Source organism: Lates calcarifer, linkage group LG13 (genome assembly GCF_001640805.2).
Source record: "Lates calcarifer isolate ASB-BC8 linkage group LG13, TLL_Latcal_v3, whole genome shotgun sequence".
NCBI classification, from domain to species: Eukaryota; Metazoa; Chordata; class Actinopteri; family Centropomidae; genus Lates; species Lates calcarifer.
This window is the reverse complement of record NC_066845.1, coordinates 9,569,947-9,584,810: the sequence shown is the minus strand read 5'-3', so window position 1 is coordinate 9,584,810 and position 14,864 is coordinate 9,569,947. Positions and strand designations below refer to the sequence as shown.

Here is a 14,864-nt window from a genome sequence, read left to right as displayed (position 1 = left end):
GCGTTTAGTGTGTTCTGTGTAGAAAAACGTGCCCTCACTAAATGTTTTTTCTCTCCGACCACTCCGGGGCTCCGTAGTGTTTGATAACCAAGTAATATTTATTTAAACCAAATCATATTTATTGAGAATAATATAATAAAGAGTCAAAATTATCATTTTTGTTGTTTTTTTTTTATTGTCATTCATAATTATTTAAGGCATTTAAAAACTTGGGAACTTTGTGGGAAACAACACTCATATGCAGCATAAGAAAATATCTTTACTTATTAAAACAAATGAAATACAATACTAAATTTGGGGAGAACCAATCTGCAGTGATATACTGTACACCATTTGGTACAAAATCACCTCACAAAAACAGCAAACAAGAAGCTGGAAATCCAACCTGGTATGACAAACATTTTAAAATCATTGGATAATTAAAAAAAAAGAAAAAAAAAATCATCACACAAATGCCAAGCTGCAGTAGAAGATTGAGGGTTTTTGTCATACACTAAAAAATTAAATCATATCTTCATTTTTAGTTTGAAGGGGAGAAAACAATCACAAAAAAGTCAAAACAAAAATCTTCATTTTCAATCATGACAACCATAGCTGCATTTGGAGGTGCATTTTAACTTTCTTACAGTAGTAATAAATAATTCTGGGTACATGTGAGCTCTCAACATTTCACTGTTTGCACTGTTTGTAAGAGTTAAATTTTGACAGCTGCTTTCTCTGTCTGACTGTAAATTGAAAAAGGAAAATCTCAAGAGACACTTCACAATAAGAAGACTGCACACAAAAAGCTGCACATTCATCAAATAAAAGTGGTGCCTTACACTCCTGTAAAACTCAAGAGTAAAATAAGTTGCTCAGAAAATCTACATCTGCCTGAGGAGTGCTGAACCACAAATTAAACAACAAACAAAAAACAATTAAAGGAAATCAGCCAGCAGAGATCACAGGTAAGGGCACTTAGACCTTGAGGCTGATGTGTGTCCCACATGCTGACTAACCTGCACTGTGTCTAATTCTTTAGCCGTCGACAGAGCAAAGTGCTCCGTCAAATATTACATCAGTAACGCAACAAAGGAACGAACGGGATGGGTAAACTACGCTTTGATATGGCTTTTGGTTTTCTAATGTGTGCTGTGTCTTGACTTGGCAGACTGTTTACTCACAGGTCTTCCATTGACACACATTAGAAATTAGCGTAATTATACATTGGGGAAAAAAAGGGCAAATCAGACCATGTGATGTGACCTGTAACCTGTGTCTTCCTGCTGAGATTGATTTGTTCATAGCTGAATGGAAAATAATAGCCCTGAGTGACTAGTGAAGAACAGAAAAGACAGCTACAGCTTCTGTGCATTAAGATCTTATAACACTGTACATGTGAATATAGCATATATCTACTACGTACTATTTCAGTTATGCTCCCTATGAGGGCTGTAATACTGCTCCATTATGCTGTGATCTGCCCAACAGAAACCCATGTATGTAAAGTGACTGCTTTCTTGTGAAATCTGCAGTTAAACTCACTCGAAATGGGCAGAGCAAGCAAAGTATGAAGGAGGAAGTTCAGCATGGATGGAAAACCACCAGGACACCACTACTGTTAACTGGCAAAACAACTTTCACCTGAGTAAATGAAGGGTGGGAAAGATGATAAAAGCTCTCACCTCTCTGGTATTGATTAGGGTATAGATGAGCCCACCTGTGATCAACTTGGCCATGTTCCAGGTGATCCCCCTACATTCTGGTGTGAAGCCTTTCTGGGAGGTTTCAGAGCCTCAATAAAATGCAAACTATACAGCAGACTGTTCCTAAAATAACCCTACATTCATCTCCTCCCTTTGTGATAAAAGCATCATGTCCATGTACTTATTATACATCTGAGAGAGAACACAACATGAACAATCACTCAATATTTCCCTTTTTAACATAATGTTGCTCAAGAAGCAAACCACAAGTACCATCTTCCCATAAAGTATTTGGAAGATCTTCACCTAAAGCGGGTGAAGGTAGTAGTAGCTGCTGTCATTCAAATATAATATGAAAATAAAACCCATTTTAGCACAATTGTTAGAAATGTGAGAGGTAAGGCTCCCTGTGTGCATCATTCCCAAGAATCAGCGTACAACAGAACAAATGTATGACCATCGTACATGCCGAGTAAAAGTAAGCCAGAATTTGCCTGCATTCATCATTCCATTTATTTTTCAGGGAAGTAGTGGATCTGTGGAAGACCTGGTGACCTTGCTGAATGGCTTTAAGGTAAAGAAGTGATATGTCACTTTGGTGATTGCTGTTAAAAGGTTCAGGTGGCTTTTAGGTCACCTCACCTCCTCTGAGAGCATGCTATGCATCTGTGTGTGTAACAGCCTTGATGGCTTCTTCAGGCAGCAGGGATGGATCACTGAGAATGGACGTTGTTGTACTCAGCTGGCGAAGAGTACTCAGCACCACTGAAAGAAAAGAAATAACAATTTAATAATCATAACCCGACTGTAAAACAGATCATTTTGAAGATAAGTGTCTTACTATGTATCCTTACAGAGTGCTAAACAGTAGGTGATTAATTCATTCACAATTTTCCAAGATGTTTGTGATTTGGCAGCTGAATACAACAACTCAATTTGTAAAGACTGGGTAGGAGGCAAGGCTTGACAGTGGCATGATCAAAGGGGATATTTGAAAACAGGTCCTGAAAGAGAACTTGCACAAGTAATATCATTTTCCATTCTAGAAAGCAATCTTATTATCCTCCATCAGTTGATTTTTTTGGCCACTTGGGGGCAGCACAACAAGCAGAAAACAACACTGTCACAGTGTCACTAAGCAAAGTTGATGCAGTGATTGTGTTAGCAGACAGCAGCCTCTTTATACATCCAGCAGAGCAGCAGGTCTAATGGGTAACATCAGAATTTATCTGCAGTCTTGTTTCCGGTACTGTGCAGGTTGATTATAGCAGGTTTATGTCTCCTGCAGCTGTAATCAGGATCAATAAAAGACGAAATCAGAGATGAAACCAAAATAGTAAAGCTGTGGGCTGTAAAACCAAAACAATGAGCAGACACCGAATACTCCTGTGATAATTCTCAGTGAGCTTGTTACTACGAGTGACCCATGTCACATTATACAAAGTCAAATAACATGGCCACTTTTTTAAGGATCTATCAAGGTACTATGTGTAAAAAGCTGCATTTGATCATGTAAATCAAACAGTGAAATTTTCATTCTAGCACATCAGTAGTTACAAGGCAGAATTGTGAGACATGGACACAAAAGCAATCTTATTGTCCTTGAACTGAGCTCTAAGGCCACTGACTTTCTGATTCTGACGTGATTTTGTGGCACAGTAAAAACTTCTTTTGTGAAAGTGCTCATGTGCTAGAATATTTTATGTTCAATGTTTTCCAGGACACTGTGGGTAAATTCATTATTTGTCTGTGCATTAAACACAGGTTTTCCAAGATGCATAAGAATCATGTGTCATGCTGAGGACAATGACTTAGGGGAATTTTAAAAAATGTTTGACAAGTGATGAGGTAACACTGGCAGATTTGAATGATTACATTTGAGGGGACAGCCCCAATAGGCAAGGGAATAAAAAGCTGGAGTGATAATCTTCTTCCATTCTTTGTAGTTTTCTGTAGAGCTGCAGGCCCAGCCTCCAGTGAGCTGCTAAAACTAACGGAATGATAGAAATCTTTTGACGTCACCTCACGTTATCAGATCCACTGACTGCAACTGCTAAAATCGGAAAGAGTCAAGAGTGATTTCGTGTAAAAAAAAAAAAAGCACCGGTAAACTTCCTTTCATGTCATGGTTGCTTAAACAGAGGAAAAGGCAGGAAAAACAAACTGAGATAGCGACAGATAGGAAACAGAAAACCATGAGCAACTCAATTACACAAATGATGATTCACTTCGCAGCTGAGCAAAGTTACTTACAGGCTGAAAATGATCCTCGATTACTTATCCTTTACGTTGCAACCACAGAGCAGGTGGGCAGGTGACATGATGTATGAGTGTGTGTTTGTGCTGGATGTCTATGAGACAGTTTTTGACAGAGTAGTTTACTTACTGGGTCTGAGCACCGGAAGGGAACAGTGACGATCAAGCCATTGTAATGTGGTCTGACACAGCTCTGCTCTGCTTGTGGTTGACACCATCCCATTGAATGTTTCAAAAAGAGGCTTCATAATGATACTGAACTAGAACCGATGATGGTCAAGGATCAGTTAAAGTACAGAGTGAAAGAAATGCAATGTCATGTTTAATTTTGTGGTTTGCTTTAACTGAAAAATATGCAACTAATCATGTCTTTCTTGTTTGTTCAAGTATGACTCAGGGATTAATCGGAGTCACTTGGTAATGGAATAAGTTCAGAAATAAAAGCAGTTATTGAAATGTCTTGGTGTAATGGACTTATTGTACACTTATTGCACATGCATTATTGTATTCACCTCAAAAAACATAACAATAAAACATTGCCAGAGATAATTAATGCCCCTGACAATGCCCCTGTGTGTAGACAACACCTGACACCAGCCACAGGGCAAATCCTGAGAAATTCTGCCTGAAATGGAGTTTGTCTATTTTCCCAGATAGTTAGGCAAATAACAAACAGAGCAATTCTCCTTCTAAAATACAATGCGAAAACTGTCACAGTGAATTTAGCCTCTAAGCACAGTGGCCACTGCATGTTTAAATGTGTCTGTCTGTATCGCCTGGACTAGCAGCTGTTTTGTTTTCCTCAGGAGTGACTGGAAGATTTTTAAATGTTTCAGTTATGCATCCATTATGTCTGCCTTTACAGTGCATGACACAGATATAATCATTCTGATATGGATGAGTCTCACTTGAACAGGGTGCAACAAAATGCTTACACCATTCGCTGTGATACTGATAAGCAAGAAACAGTGTAAGAGCTCTTTCACTGAAGGATACAATCCAGAACTTCCAGTTCTGAAGAGTGCGGCTCTTTACATATTCATTGAACTTCTCTTGCATGTGGTCGATGCCTTGTCGTCTGACGGGCACCCCTGTTGCAGGCAGCTGTTGCTGACACAAGCTGTGATTAAGCAGTGACAGGAGACAGAAACAAGTGAGAGTTTTGTATATCATATGCATATGTGAAATATATACAGTACTTTAACATACTTAATGGAGGTGTTGAGCTCCTCTATCTCCTCTCGAAGTCTTTTAACCTCTTCCTGCATCTGCTGCCTCTCCTGCTGGAGCTTCCCAATATGCTCCACTGTCTTCTGCATTGTGACTGCATAACTGATCTAAATGCACAAAGTGAAATATCACAGGGAAGTGAGAGAGCAGCTTAGGTGTGTGCAACAATTATGCGAAGCAAATACTGTGCACAAACATGAACAAAAACAGTGATATCCTGAATCTAATGTGGGTGTTTTATGAAGAACACACAGACTTACATTTGATTGGGGCTTCAGAGTGGGAACCAGGTTGCAGAGTGTTTTAAAGCCAATGTTGATGTTTGATCGTCTCTTTTGCTCAGCAGATATGTATGTTGTCCTCCGGCTCTGTCACAGCAAAAATATTACACAGAGGCCTACTGAGAGTGTGTCTTATATTACACAGCAAAAGGGGAAATGCTACTGATGTCACAGACAGACTTATACAGTGTATTTGCCTGGGCATTAAATTCAGTCCATATTATTTTATTTTTAGTATTGGGATTTAAAGTTTTCCATCTATATGCCTTTATAACAAGTGCTGTTTAATCTTCATTCAAAACATTTGTCCAAGCCTGTGAAAGCCCAAAATGTTATTCAAATAATAATATTCTCACAAAAATGGAGCCATCACACGAGCAGGCTACTTATATTAAGAAACATAAACAAACCTGATTTTGTTCGTTCTTTACCAGAGCTGTACTGCTGCTGATAAGTGACTGCGGACTAGGAACTTGATCTAACACACACGGTGACCCTTGACCTGATCCTGGCTGACTGTGAACTGAGAAGAAACAAACAAAAACACTTAAAAGATGTGCTGCGAGAGTTTGGAGTTTTCATGTGCTTTCTGTGTAGAGCAAACCCTAACCGACACTAGAGGAGGCTTTCTGATTTTTGCGGAGGGAAGAATAAGACTTTTCTTTGGGGACAATCGGCTGGGGAGACTTCTGTGTCTGAGATACAACATGAAATCCAGGAGCCTGAGATACCTGAAAAGAGAAGAAAGGGGCAAGAAATAAAAAAGAGGTACAAGACTAAGAATCACTACAATAAATATGATCTTCAGTTTGTAACTGACCATCTGAGTTTGAAAACAAGTAAAGTTCGTATTTATCAATTACACACATTAAAGCAATGAAATCTAAATGTTGCCGTTTTCTACTGGCTACTCAACAATTTCAACACCCACAGTGGCACAAGAGGAAAATAAAACAGTGAGGATAACGCAGACAGAGCTGAAAACATACCCCTCCGAGATGAGACGAAGTGATGACCACTCCAGTATTAGGGACCACATCTGCTTTCAGAGGTGTTGGTGTAACAATCACAGCATTGGCATGACCTGGGAAAGGGGCTGAGGATGAACATTGACAATAAAGTGTTAGTTTTCAGTTTCTCAGTGGCTTTTCGATTTGTGCAGAAAATCACATCATTCTCTGAACTAAAGATTGCACAACTTATACTTACACAATATCTTGAAACTGAATTTTACAAAGATGTGCAATCGTATTAAAACCTAAGCGGGCAAAGATGTTATCAGTGATACAAGCTACAGTCACTCAGACATGCATGCAGAATTTCTACATCACCGTCAGTCTAAATCAGTATTACTAAATAAGAAATATTTTGGCGCTACCTTGTGGTAATCAAGTTAATGTGACCTGGCAACAATGTTAAAATGTGCAATATGCAGAATCAGGATCTTGAACTTGAGATCAGAAACAACAGACCTGTAAGGATGAATTGGGAGGAGGGGAGGGGGTTAGCTGGAGCAATCCTTTGCACGGGGCGGTTTTTGTTGGCACTGGACGACTGAAAGGGGCGAGGCAGGGCAAAAGTCTGATGGTGCTGTACGGGAGTGGCAGGCGAAGGAGTCATGGTTTGGAGTTGGGACGGAGGAGGTGGAGATTGTGTAGATATGGAACAGTACTCGGAGGCTTGGCTGAAGGTGGTGGCTGCGTCGCTGGGTGTGATGGTTGAGGAGGCTGTGTGTGTAATCACGGATGGTGGTACGGTCTCATCCAGCGCAGAGGTGTTGTTCAAGGGAGAGGGGACCATGGACGCTGCTGAAGCCATGTCCTGACCCGGTAGGCACTGCGCCAGAGGATCATGGGATAATGGTTGAGGAACTGTGGAAACTACTGCTTGATCACTGGGTGCCACCTGCCCAGGAAACAGAGGCATGTAGTTTTGAACGTAGGCAGCATCGCCACCACCTGTTCGACTGGTTTGACTGTCCATGGGAGAGGGGATGGGAAGGGGGCCAGGAGGGGACATGTTGGTTGTGAGGTGCATGGAGGACATTAACTGGGCCTGGCAAGGGATAACAAAGGAAAAGGCAACAAACTCACTTAGTTCTTTCTTATAGCTCAACATGAAACTGAAGAGACGGTACACAAATCCTGGAGCAAATAAAAGAGGTAATTTAACTTCTTTTCTAAGTTGTTGCACTGGCTTCCAGTGAGCTAAATAACAGATTTTAAGATTATTTTACTTGTTTAAAAACTTGTCCATGAACAAGCCCTTAACTGCATTAACACTGCTGCCACAACGTGACCTTGGCATGGCTCTCAGATAAACAGTTACAGTTATATTTTTGCACCTGAAAGTCAGATAAGGACCTATGGTAAAGCTACATTTAGGATCCCAACAGAAGCTCTGTAACTTTTTCTGATACTTTAATCAAAATATGACTAAATAAGTTACTTCTGGGGGAACTTCAAGGATGACACGAAAAGAAAGAGAAGCAAATTATTTAGTCATATTTTGTGTGTGAGTGTTTGATTCTCAAAAGAATTTAAATTTAATGTTAAGCAGCTTGAGCAGAAAGTGATGTATGAAAAGTGCTACGTAAATAAAGTTTAGTAATATTATTATGTTACATTGTTTTTCTTTAACTACATTAAAACAGAAAGATGGTAGAAGGTGTGGTGGGAATACTCATAAATTTACATTTTTTAAAACCCATACATTTTAAATCTAGGAAAAAGAACACACTCCTTGCACAAACTTTCATCATGGTGGTGTGTGTTAGGGACTGTGCCACGAGTCTGTGTTTACCTGTGACTGAGAGCTGCTGCTGGATAGAGGGGTGACAGATGATGCAGTGGGGGAGACAGAGGGGTAGACGGGCTGACGGAGGCTGTGAAATAAGTCTGGAACAAGAGTCTCTATGTTAGCTAGAGGTTAGTAAAAATCAAACTACTTTTTTTTGTGTTAGGCTAAGCCAACTGCTGCAGCAGTGTTACTAGAACATGTGCGCTTGATTCCTGTAAAGTGTGCACCATTAGTGTGTGTGCAGTAGTGCTGCAGCTATGGGTGGTGCCTTACTGCTGCTACCTTGCAGTGGATCAAAGGAGTCCACGATGAAGTCTAGGTTGGGTTGTAAGGGGATGAGTCCTGGCTGGATCATGTCTGCGTTCCCTGCATGAGCTGTAAGGTAGGGAGAGGAGGGGGAAGACATGCCAGTATTTTGACAGAGAATGTAGAGAAAGCAATAAATGAAAGACAGAAGCAATTATTAAATCAAGAATTGACTGAGTAGGAATATTGTAAAAATCTAATTAGGACATCTCTACTGATTTCAACAGGCAGCACATGATTTTCTCACCAATTTCCCTTGGATTGGGCCAGGCTATGGGCTGGTGTGAGGCCAACGTGGAGAACAATGTGTCTGAAAACTCAGACATCAAAACATCCATGTCAAAGAGCGTATCCATCTCCATAGGTGCGGGCGTGTCGTTATGCTTGCGAGGCACACGGCGTGCAGCAGCCTCTTCATCCTGCCAAAAGGAGACACGGAGCATGTCTGGAGAGACTTCCCCAAACAGTGATAACTGCTCCTCTGGCCCCTTTGAGTATTCAAAATGCAACCATCACGCCAGTTAATAACACACAAGCATGCAATTGAGTATGCAGTTGAGTACAGCCAAAATGGCACTGAACTACTTCCAGTGCTTTGTGTCCACAGTTCATGCATTAGTAATAATCTGCCTTATTTACATATATATACATACATTGTGTCTGTCAGTAAGTTACAAGCTAAAGTAGGTGTGAGCAGTCAAAAGTACTTTGTAAGCAATAGTTCAAGAGTATGTGAATAATGTGACTGGGTTAACATGGGTTGATGCAATTAGTATCAACATCTGGTTGAACAGATGTCGACTGTGATGATTATGTTAATACTAGCAGCAGTTTGATGGGTCGAGCATGATGCAGTTTTGCTTACCTTCAGCAAGCTTGAGAGGTCATCGTCCTTGTGCTTCTGTAACTATAAAAGAGTTGTGAGTGTCACATTAGATAAATATTAATGTTTTACAACCACATATGTAAACAGAATACATCTATGAAAAGCCCAGTATCACCCTGACAGAAACTTAAAGTGTATTGATATAAAAACTTAACAATAGTAAGTACTCTTTTCTTGAAGTATGTTCTCCACTTGTGATATTCTCTAATGACAATTTCAATTCTTCTTTTCCAGCATTTCCCCTCTGTGGCAATGGCCTACAAAAAACAGAGGGAGATGGGAACTAAACCAAAGTCCATAACAAACACTCAGCACAAAGAAAGGAAGTGACAAGGGAAACATAAAACTCAATGACAAGCAAGGGTTTGAGAGACTAAATAAACTGTAGAATGATCCACATGAGGATTTTAGTGACAGGAAAAAAAAACGGAAAGTCCCTGCTGCTGTTTGGACACCGTCTAATGACGCTGTTTATCTTTCTTTACCTCTGCAGGACGATGGACATCCAAGTCCATACTTCCATCGAGGGGAGTGACAAAGTGACAAACAGGATTCTCCCTTTTCTCCACATCTGGAAAGAGAAAAAATAACCCAAATTATTACCAGCTGAAAATACACAGTTCCTATTTTTCAATCCGGGTGAGTGACATTTGTAATGCAGTTTTACAAATTAACATCTTGTAGCATCATCATCATTGCAGACAGCAGCTTCATCAGGCCCTGCTAACATCAACAGCATCAGCTGAACGGTTGTAGCTCTTGACAAGCTTGATCCAGTTTGTGTTTATTTTTGTGACATGCGAATGACAGCTGCTTTTAGTCACTCTAAGAAAACTGTTAATGGCATGTAAACAAACTGTACTAAAACCGCGCCAGTATTTATGTAACAGATTATGTTTATGTTACAGTTAAGTGTAAGTTCGCCTCGGTAGACACATGTGAACTGAGCAGATAAATAAAGCCTGTTGGTATCTGGATGACTGATGAATATAAAGACTACATATGGTTTATGACCGTACAGCCCTCTGCCCCTCCTTCTGACAACACATACTTGGTCCACTTCCTGATATTTTCATGCATGCTGCAGCTTGATGAAAAGTTAACTTTCAACCACTTTAAACAAAATCCTAAATAACACAATCTACACTCTGTGGATGTTAAATGAAAGAGACAGTGTGGAACTCTTACATTGCATATACCACGCTCTCCATATGGCGTTGTTGAGGCGGATCTTGTCTCTCCAAAGCAGCTTTAGACCTTTGAAGTTCTTCCACTTGGGAGATACCAACTTACCACTGAAAAGACAAGAAAAATAACAATGAAACAATCTCTCTAATGAGACAGATGAGACATGCTGTGTGACAAATCTGACTGCTTAACCCAAAAAGGTATATCACAATAATAAAAACCATCTTAGATCATAGTGCTTTCTTTTGCATTATCAACAGAAGGTGGCCCTTTCTGATGGTCTTTCTGATACAAGATAAAAAGCAAATTCCACAGACATAAAAAATAGAGTTTGTTCTAGCATGACTTTATTCTGCTCCATGACCCCAAGCCTAAGCACCTAAGAGTGATACTTGCTTAGTGTAAAACTGAGCCGGCATCCATCACTCATTAAAAGGTAAGAAGGCATCATTTGGTGGCGTTACATGTCTGATGGACTGAATTTGGCTCCCTATGCCCATGCAATGGGCTGTGGAACAAACTGTTTAGAAATACAATCTGTATTTAAGAGTCAAAAATGTGAAAGTGTTAAAAATAAACTATATGCACTGTAAAAAAAAAAAAAATTAAACCAGAAGAACAGACAAGTTCAATTCTAACCTGAGAATCTAAGTGCTACAGTACATAGTTCTGTAGAGGTTACCTTGACCGACACTGGCACATCAAGAAATAAAACATGCAAAGCAAACAAGAGGCAGCCTGTCAGGGTCAGGCTCAAGTTAAAAAGGATACAGTAGTTACAACTTGAATATGGAGCCAAGGAGTCTAAAAAAATAAACTGAGAAGGATCAACACACACCTGTGCTACTAAACATAAAACAAGGGGACATCGGAATAATCAATCAGCATGTACTCATGTGAGTATGTGAAATTCATGATAACAGCACAGTGATATTACTGTGACTGTGGACAGTCTGTTCAGTATCAGTGAACATAAACTATTTAGTTCTGACGGGAGAGCCGGACATGCTAGAACAAGCGGAGTTGCCCCATACTGGACTGAAACTGTGAAATCAAAGAACACTGATGTGAATTTTAACATGTGAGACCGATAACAACAATATGCTCAAACCTTCAAAAATGTTGGTGCAAATGTCCAATAATATGACTAAAGTCTATGTTTATCACAGTCTAAAAGGGTAAACTCGGTTTCCCTCTTTCCATCCATCCTTCCTGTCCCTTCTTTTTTACAGTCTGTCCTTCCTGTTCAGTCTTTTCCATTTTTCCCGTTATGGATTGTGTGCTTACTTTCTGTAAAAGTGTTATGTGAGTAGAAAAACCAGTTCTAATAAGTAGGTAAGCAGGTGGGTAGTCCAGCTCGGTGCAATGAGGAGAGAAGAGGCAGTGATGTAAGGGAAAACTTTGCAGACCCACCAGTGTTCATGCTGCAAGTAAATGCTCTCTTGTGTATATAAATACCAGCCCCTTCTCCTTTCAGGATAAATGACAACAGCAGAACAGTAAATGGTAGTGGTGCTCTCCTGGTCTATTAATAGCTTTCTCACTCAGTCTAAGTTGGTGCCATTTGCAAAGTCAGAGGGAATCCTCTGAGCAGCTGGCTCTGCACCAATACTTCAGCAACACTACAGCTGTAAACAGTGACCCATGGGTGTGGTATTTACAATGTCTACTAACATCAACTGCATTTAAACTCAACTTTCTTTGCATCTTTTAGGTTATATCTTAACTTATCTTAATTTCACTACTTCAATATTAACTATAAAGGTATCAATATTCCTTGTCCTGGGTTTAGTTTGTCTTTTCAGGATCATGAGTTGCATTTTGAATGACATCTTTTAAGATTTTGACGTTTAACGACTGACACTTAAAATAATCATTATCTCTATGCCTCATATTTCCAGAGGAACCAATGGATTTATTAATTGGATGATGGTGAAGGCAACCAGATTCTCAGAAATAATAGAGTAGTTTATGGTTTGTAATGACTAACCTCTCTCACTCTCTCCAAAATTAAATTTGGACTCATGACTAAAATTCTCAAAATAATTGATTAACACAGCGAGAGAAAGAGATGTCATTATACGCTTCTGTTAACCTTCACTAAGTGATGAGGCCAGCTGATCACAAAAAAAATCATTCATATATCGCTGTCACTCATTGAAGACGTTACACACCAGGAGAAATTTAGATTTCTTTTCTGTCACAGTCAGGAATATATATAATGGGAGTTTTTCCTTCCCACTGTTGGCAACATTGTAAAAAACACAGTCTAGACCTGCCCAGAGATTAACTTCTGTTATGATTTAGCACTGTGTAAATAAAGTTGACTTGACTTGATTCCAGTTTAGACGTGACTTAACAAGTCTGGAGCTGTGCCTCAACCTGAGCACAACCAAGAAACAAAAACATCTTCTATCATGATGTTAGATCCGTTGCTAGATATGAGAATTGCGCAGCCCGTGGCGACTTCTGCAAGGCATGATGAAACTCTCCTGGCAGCTAACTTTGTCCCAATTCTGCTGAAAGATTACAGATTGCTCCCAATTACCTATCTAAATCACTCCACCCTAAGACAGTACAAAGATCTTTCTTTCAAGAGCGAAGAGAGTATGACTAGAGTTCATCAGGCCCTGTCCTCAGAGTACAAGTAGATTTACTCAAGTACTGTACTGAAGTATAAATTTGAGGTACCTCTAATTCGACTTCTAATTAGTATACCTCTAAACCACAACATTTCAGAGGGAAATATTGTTTGTTACACTACACTACATTTATTTGACTGATTATTTTCCAGCTTTTAAAACACAATGCAATGTTTAAGATTAAACCAATCCTTTTGGCACAGGACAGTTTTACAAAAAACTGTTGGGGCCTCTTCTCACCTTTCACATTAGATGTGAGCATTTCCAGCAGAGTTTTTAGATTTTCCAACTTCTTAGATGGCTTCATTTAAATCATCGCTTGAAGAGGTAAAAAATATCCTAAATGAAATATAGTCTTATAATCTACTGATCCTCCTTCTCTCCCATGTAATCTTGTGACCCTCAAGAAGGGGCGTGACCCGTTAGTTTACTTTCTTCTGCAGATTCTTTACAAATTATTTACGTTTTGCTGATGCCATTTCTGCACTTTAATTTAAGGGGAATTTTGAATGCAGGGCTTTTACTTGTGAGTATTTTTACACTGTGGCATTGACGCTTTCATTTACGTAGAGGGTCTGAGCACTTCTTTCACCACTACACCAAACTAAATCAAAATTATAAGGGGTCAAACAGGAAGTTACACGAAGAGAAGACTCGTGACTGCAATTTCACACCACAGTGTCTCGTGCGCGACTTCGCTGGTCTGGACAGGATATAGATTAGCTCAACGTGGACTAGGGTGAAAAGCTGAAGTGAAAATGAATGTTCCCATGTGAGCACGGGGTGGTGAGGTGTTGTTATGAGCTCACCTGTACGCCAGAGTCATGCACTCAAAGAGTTTGGTCAGTGAGGCGTCTATTGAGAGGTGTGACGTGCTCGCCTTGCCGAAATGGTAGGTCTGACAGGTCTGTTTGTTGACAGTGTCGAAGTCGTAGCCTTTCTTTGGGGGGTGCTCGCTGTGGGGCGAGGACACCATGAAGTGTCCGCTGTGGATGATCTGAGACTCCAGCCCGTCCGTCCTCCTCAGCACCAGGTGAGTCTCCTCCACGTCCGAGTCGTCATCCTGCTCCTGCTTTATGCTCGCCGGTGGGCGACGGTATTTCTGCCGAAAAGATACCTCTCTAGTAGCCATGTCGGTAACTCAAATTGCTAACGTTAGCCAGCAAGCTAGGACAATAAAACTCTCCCCGTTCATGAGGCTGGGCGACGGCGCGGCTGAGGCTGACTCTTGCTTAAAGTCTGTCAACTCAGTGCCGTAGAGTCCCGGTCCAGACCACTCATCTTAAAAGTTGCTGTTGGTGATTAGTGACCAAAGTTAACTTCTTGTTGTCCTGATAGATAGTTGACGTAGCTAGAGAGTCGCAGAGACCAGCTGACAAAAACCTGCTCTTCTGTCCGGAGCAGGAAGTTCCTGTACTGAAGCGTCTCTGGTTGGTCGGTGTCAGAGCCCCACCCACTAAAAAACTCAAAATAAACCCGAGGCGACAGGTCTCTACACATTCAGTTTTCTCTGCTGGTCCTCTGCTCCACAGACAGTTAAACTGTACTGGAATAAACTGTGAAAGAATTGTGTCGAAAGGCTTTAAATGAG

At 40.3% G+C, this 14,864-nt stretch overlaps 1 protein-coding gene across 2 annotated transcripts; it reads right to left on the bottom strand.

Annotated features, from left to right (window-relative positions):
- Positions 1–239: 239 nt before the first annotated feature.
- Positions 240–14,689, bottom strand: mlxip (MLX interacting protein). 2 transcript variants are annotated; one of them, XM_018668449.2, is made up of 17 exons: positions 14,083–14,689; positions 10,632–10,738; positions 9,929–10,014; positions 9,611–9,700; positions 9,423–9,464; positions 8,805–8,976; positions 8,534–8,626; positions 8,255–8,349; positions 6,925–7,507; positions 6,442–6,548; positions 6,063–6,183; positions 5,863–5,975; positions 5,432–5,539; positions 5,151–5,278; positions 4,938–5,061; positions 4,072–4,201; positions 240–2,450 (listed from the first exon to the last, which is right to left on the bottom strand). In XM_018668449.2, exons 1-17 carry the CDS (start codon positions 14,403–14,405, stop codon positions 2,344–2,346), a joined length of 2,529 nt encoding a protein of 842 aa, XP_018523965.1. In that variant the 5' UTR covers positions 14,406–14,689; the 3' UTR covers positions 240–2,343. The 2 variants fall into 2 exon arrangements, with proteins under 2 accessions (XP_018523965.1, XP_018523964.1); XM_018668448.2 differs by having other exon boundaries at positions 8,805–9,045; positions 14,083–14,688.
- Between the last annotated feature and the right edge of the window lie 175 nt (positions 14,690–14,864).

What these genes read in the sequence shown, in the direction of transcription:
- mlxip (XM_018668448.2), bottom strand. Translation starts at nt 14,405, where the DNA reads ATGGCTACTAGAGAGGTATCTTTTCGGCAGAAATACCGTCGCCCACCG. An exon ending in ACCTCTCAAGCTTGCTGAAG is followed by an intron (nt 9,046 to 9,422) that starts GTAAGCAAAACT and finishes GAATACTCAAAG; the next exon opens with GGGCCAGAGGAGCAGTTATC. An exon ending in CTCCCAATTCATCCTTACAG is followed by an intron (nt 6,549 to 6,924) that starts GTCTGTTGTTTC and finishes GTTCATCCTCAG; the next exon opens with CCCCTTTCCCAGGTCATGCC.